Consider the following 6,000-nt stretch of genomic DNA (forward strand, 5'->3'; position numbering starts at 1 on the left):
TTTCCCTTTCCAGCTCACCTAGCCTCAGGGGACGTGGGAAATAGCTTTGCTTCCTCTCTGCTGCAGGGCTGATGCCTTGTTAGCATGCCTACCTGAGGCAGGTGGTAGCAGGAGCTGCAGATGGGAGACACTGGGACAGCCCTGCCAGAGCAAACTCAGCTGTGCTATTCCCCGGCACTGGCTTCTTCACAAAAGAGACAGACAGTCCCCCCAGCTGTCTGGCCTTCAGCAGTAGGAAGGCAAATCAAATCACCAAAATCATTTTACTGTAGGGAGGAGCAGATCCATCTCCAGATGGACGGTGTGGCATCGCAGGGCTGCAAGTATCCCCGTGCCCCCGCTGAAAGCACCGGTAAAACTGTTGCAGCAGGCCCAGGAGCCATTACCTCCAGCAGCTCTCTTAGCCATGAGTTGATGGAAGCTCTGCATCTTATCACTCGCTGTCCTGATCTTTTTTCCTCGGTGCTTTGAAGCCGTCTGATATTTTTATCATTGTTGAAGCAGCAAGCAGATAATTTGATTTAGGAATTGCACACAACAAACTCTCTTAACCAGAACAGATCCAGATTCCTCTGTGCTTGGGATTTCTTGCTCTCCCACACCCGCCCCCTCCAAGCCTGGAAGGGCCCTAAGGCAGCCAGAGGAGGCACAGACACAGAGCTACTGCTTTAACACAACAACTAACACCCAGCGCTACCCACCAGCTAGGGTTTAAGGTTGCTGTAACAGATGCTGTCACAGCCAAGATGTGAAAAAGAATAAAGAAAGATCTTTCTCTCTAGACATATCAAATATTCACACTGGACCTTGCAGAAGGGCTTTTGCTTCTCGTATTTGGAAAGTAAAATACCAGGAAGGAAACTGCAGCAAACGACCTACAGAACTGAATATCACATTTCAGGAGAGCGCTTCATCTTCAGCAAGCCTTTCTGAATTAGCAATTTTGTACTCAATCCTGCAGCCTAAGCCATCTAAAATAAAAGGTACGGGCAGCCCATGTGAACTTAAAGCACCTACTATCTGGGTACTTCACATCCTGGACTGTTTAGATCCTCAGAAACTGCATTAGCAAATGAAGAATCCTATTTACTTTGTTGTTGTTGTTACTGTGGCCACACTACTGTAACAAAGGCACTGTAAATCCACTTGAAAGCTGCCTGCCTTGTTAAATCTTGGCATGCCATATTTACTTCTCTCTCCCAGATGCCAGGTTGACAGAGGATGATGCGAGGAGTTCAGATCAGCAGGGAGATAAAGAAAAAAGAAACTTCAACAGTTGGAATTATTTAAGGGAAATAATAGGAAACCATTTTCAAGTCACTGTCATTGCTAAGGACCAAGTGGATCCACAGCCATGTACAGAAGAGCCCAAGGAATAAATGCCTCCCCCAGGTGTAACCCCCCCAGAAGCAAGCACATGCCACCTTCCCAGCTCTGGGGCCGGGGAGGGGCACTGGGACTGCCTGCCCCGGGAAAGGGACTTCTCCAGGTACACAAGGGCAAGGCTAAAGCAGCCAGGATTTGGCCACAGAGACAACCACGACCTTGAGAGAGCAAGTTGCCTCTCGCCATTCATGCACACGCACGTTGCGTGCCGAGCCCCCTCTCCAGGGACACCCTGGGACGCTGCATCCTGTACAAGGCTGGACTCAGCTCTTCAGAGTGCCCTGACCCTCCAGCCACACTCTGTGACCCACCAGAATGGAACCTTGCACCAAGCTGAACGCAGCCTCGGGCCAAACGGGGGGAAAGCCAAGGGAAGAGGGGTGCCAGGCAGAAGCTGGCTGCTCAGGCTGCTGTGAACCCACAGTCCCGTGAGCTTTTGCAAGCTGAATCACCTCCCTCGGGAGGAGATACAGGCTGCAGTTCTCCACTGCAGCACTGCCCTGCGTTACCAGCTCTGCTAGGCACTTGCTTACAGTCTGCGGGTACAGCTGGAACCAGTTTACAGCCGGAACCAGTTTACAGCCTTGTTTTACTTTGCAACTGCAAACCCTTAGACGGTTTCAAACCAGGTTTCTAAATAAGCATGCCTGGGTGAGAGAGGGGTTGCATCACTTCCATGCTTTAAAGATTCTTTTTAGACCCACCAGGTTCAGCCTACAGATTTTCATGAAAATACAACTTCATCCTTCCTACAACTCCTCTCCCAGTTTCAAGGAAACACCTCTCACTGTACAATGGTTCCTCTTCTCTTATTCACCTTCCAGAAGCAATAAGTTACAAGCTCTGGCCTGCAAAGTATCACCACTGGCATTTGAATTCACACCCAATGAAATTAAAGAACTGCTTGTGTCTCAGAGGTGTCATTTCAGGCTCTGCAAGCTCAGGCTAACATTAATTACTGTCACAGTGACAGCAACCCTAACTGCCCAGTACACCAGCAAACGAGGTGTCGGTTTGCTGCGTAACCAATCCTAAGTACTTCACTGAACTCCTTGCAGCAGACAACTGCGAAGAAGAGATCCTTGTAGCATGAGGTAACGTAGCAAGTCAAGCAGGGAAAGCTCCCTGCTGGAACCAGGGTATCATAAAGGCTGGCAAATAAGGGCCATGAAAAGAGAGGAGAGACTGGAGGGTGAAGACAGCTTCCATGAGAAGGGGTGGCCCTTCTCCTGCCTTCCTCAGCCACCAACTCACAGGAGGCTTTGAAATCGGTCACTTTGCTCCAGGTTCATTTTGCACAGGGCCATCTGCCTTGATTTTCTGCCCCTTTCCTCCCCGCAAAAGTCATCTTAAAAGTGTACTTGGAATAGCTTCTGTGTGCTACCAAACATCTAACAGCGCCCGACTGAAATTTAATTTCAGTAATGCAATAGCTCACCGGCCTGTCATATTTCATGTTAATGAGCATTAATTCAGTCTCCACTGAGCATCAGTAATGGATTTGGCAAACATTACAGACTGAACTTGTATTGCTTGAATATATCGTATTGCTACAGCGAAAAGAGCGAGAGGACAAAACAGAATAAGCTGTGCTATGTATTTATATGCTCCTTGCTTCCTTCTTCCTTTAAGATAATCTATTAATAAGCCAAAGGACACACACAAAGGTATGTATTCCTGTCCATTGCCAGTCAGTTCCACAATGGTTTTCAATTAGGCAGAGACTGTCAGACCATAACGCAAGGACACCTGAACACAGGGTGGCACGAGAACACCCACACCGTGCAGCTGAAACCCTAACACAGAAATGTGTACATCAGAAGCAGCAAGAGCAACTAGTTGGAAACGTTGCCCAACAGAAAAATTGGCATTTCTTATTTCTAAGGCAAGTGCCAATAAACAGAGACACGTCAGCTATTTATTTACTTTCTGACAGTCCAATCCTGTGGCACATTCCCAAATGACTGCAAGACAATAGGAAACTGCTCATTTTTCAAGCAAGCGCTCCATGGCACATGGCATTTCAGCCGCTAACGACTCACACGGTCCTTTGATTTAGGGCTTAGCCGCAATGTTACTCCCTTGAATCAGGAGTGACTTCGCTGAAGTCAGACTGACCCCGGGCAAGAACAGATTCAAACCAACTCCACAGCAGGAGGACTGCCCAGCCCTGGCAGAGGGGCTTGTACCTGCGTCCCAGCTCACTGGGTGATCCACCATCCCTGCAGATGATGGAGCAGCAGAGGGGCAGAGGCTGTTCAAAGGCAGCACTCGTAAGCCTTCCACAACTAACACACAGGTACTCTGCATGCAGGGCACTGCAAGCCCAACGCAGGTGGCTCTACAGAACCGTTTCCCAAAGCCTCTTTGCTAAGGGGTTTTCAAGGTGCCGTGCACCTCCTGACTGCGCTATTGACACATTTCCAGCTGAGCTACAGCACTCTGGTGCTTCGCTGGCCCACACTCCATCAAGTACGAGACAAAATGTTTGATTTGTACAAAATTCTGACTCTGCTGTATAAATCCCCACGTGCTCCTCGCTGAGCAGCACGCATCCCTCTGCCCATGCCCTGCACAACCCCCAGTGCAGCAGAAACCACCGGAGTGTCACTGAAGCTGTGCAGAGGACCTCTCGCTGGCAGAGCTCCCTGCTCCATACACTCGCCAGTTCAAGGGCAAGACAAGGGACAAAGTATTGGACATCCTGTTCTTGAGGGTTCTCTCAAGAGAAGAGGTGCCAGCTGACAGTAACACGCATGACGACACAGCTACCCCGCAGGCTCTGGGTAACGTGTCTGCCCGCAGCTTGTACCTGCCCGTTTATTCCCGTACGTGCTCGTTCGGGCAGATGTCTCAAAGCCACCTGCAGCCCAACAACCTCCTGCCGAGTTAGGGACATCTAGAGCTCAGTGTGCCTGTGCCAGGCTGGCTCCCTGCCACCTGCACAGCCCTCCCTCTGCCCCAGCCTCACAGCTGCATCGCAGACAGACAAGTGTCCTCAGGGACAGCACAGCTGCAAGGCTTGAAAACAGAGGGCATGGAAAAGCACCATCTTTGCTCCAGTCCAGGGTGAGGCAGGGAAGTGGCTGCCCGATGGGAAACAGAAAATCCCTCTGGATCTATTTGTTCCTCTAGTATTTTCCATAACAATTAAACCCCTACCATTGGGTAGAGAGATGACTAATCATCTTATCAACACCCCACCCTGCCATTCTCCTACTGTTCCACGTGCATCTTCCCTCGCGAACGCTCAAGGAAGCGCAGGGAGGGAAAGCACAGCCCGTCAGTCCCTGCTGCAGCAGCTAACAGCATCCTGCAGTGCCAAGAGGGGACCAGCTGCAGACTGCCCGACCACAGCCTGGAGCAGACCCCACAGCAGGCTGTGGGCTATAACCAGTGCGCAAAAACCGCGATGACTTCAGACATAATGTTCCGCTGTCTCGCTACTGTGTCCAACACGCTAGGCATTAAGGTGACTCCAGTTTCCAAGGGTGGCGGTCCCCACTCTGATCAGGCTCACTGCGGGTCTTCCAAATAACAGGTCACTTTTAAACAGGCCTCTGTATCTACCGTGAGTGGAGCAAACCCATAATCACACAGCACTGGACAGATACCAGAAACCAACACCTTGGGAGGCCGTCCCACCACAGACGGCAGACTCTCTTATCTCTGAAACCAGCAGACACGACATCAAATGTTCCATCACTGAAGGATAAAAATGGTCTGAAACACATAAGAGACTCCAGCCTATGAGAGCATAATCTTCACCATGGGGAAAGAGTTTCCCCCGGTTCTAGATCCAGGGCAACCCCACTGGAACCAGGACAGTCCTCAAAACCCACACCAGATGAATCCAGCCCTGCAGGTTCAGCTTCCACTGAAGGCACCAACCTCTCCGGACCTCCAGTCTCACCTTGTTCTCCTCAGGGGTGAACTGGATTTGGAAAGTTGAACACATGCCAGGTGCTACCTTACAGCACACACCACCGGGGCTGGTCAACTTGAAGTAAGGCGATGTCTCCAAGACAACCTTCACCAGCCGAGGAACCTGCAGGAAAGACAGGAAACTATGATTTTGCCACTCATATGGAAACATGAGGAGAAAATACCTGGCCATGCCCTGGGGACATCCCGCCTTAACCACCTTTCCAAAGCACTTCTAACTCTTGAGGTTGTCACAACCTGGGCTGGAAGCCCAGAGAGTCGCAAGGGTGATCCCCTCGGGTTAAATTAAGGTGAAACGACACCAAATGATCGGTTAAAATGTTTTACTTGCGGTAGAAAACAATTTAAACTTGGAGAAGGATAATAAGCAATGTGATCTCTTATAAATCTGTAGGAAAGGAAAGGGAAAGGGAAAGGGAAAGGGAAAGGGAAAGGGAAAGGGAAAGGGAAAGGGAAAGGGAAAGGGAAAGGGAAAGGGAAAGGGAAAGGGAAAGGGAAAGGGAAAGGGAAAGGGAAAGGGAAAAGAAAAGAAAAGAAAAGAAAAGAAAAGAAAAGAAAAGAAAAGAAAAGAAAAGAAAAGAAAAGAAAAGAAAAGAAAAGAAAAGAAAAGAAAAGAAAAGAAAAGAAAAGAAAAGAAAAGAAAAGAAAAGAAAAGAAAAGAAAAGAAAA

The 6,000-nt window shown here is 49.4% G+C and overlaps 1 protein-coding gene across 1 annotated transcript in view; it reads right to left on the minus strand.

Annotated features, from left to right (window-relative positions):
* The window catches only part of LOC141915688 (hydrocephalus-inducing protein homolog), a 221,423-nt gene extending 215,866 nt beyond the window's left edge, over positions 1–5,557 (minus strand). Inside the window, exon 1 of the mRNA XM_074807472.1 lies at positions 5,300–5,557. Within this exon, the coding sequence (XP_074663573.1) occupies positions 5,300–5,503 (204 nt within the window). The 5' untranslated portion in view covers positions 5,504–5,557. The remainder of the gene's footprint in view (positions 1–5,299) is intronic.
* Between the last annotated feature and the right edge of the window lie 443 nt (positions 5,558–6,000).

Source organism: Strix aluco, chromosome 27 (genome assembly GCF_031877795.1).
Source record: "Strix aluco isolate bStrAlu1 chromosome 27, bStrAlu1.hap1, whole genome shotgun sequence".
NCBI classification, from domain to species: Eukaryota; Metazoa; Chordata; class Aves; order Strigiformes; family Strigidae; genus Strix; species Strix aluco.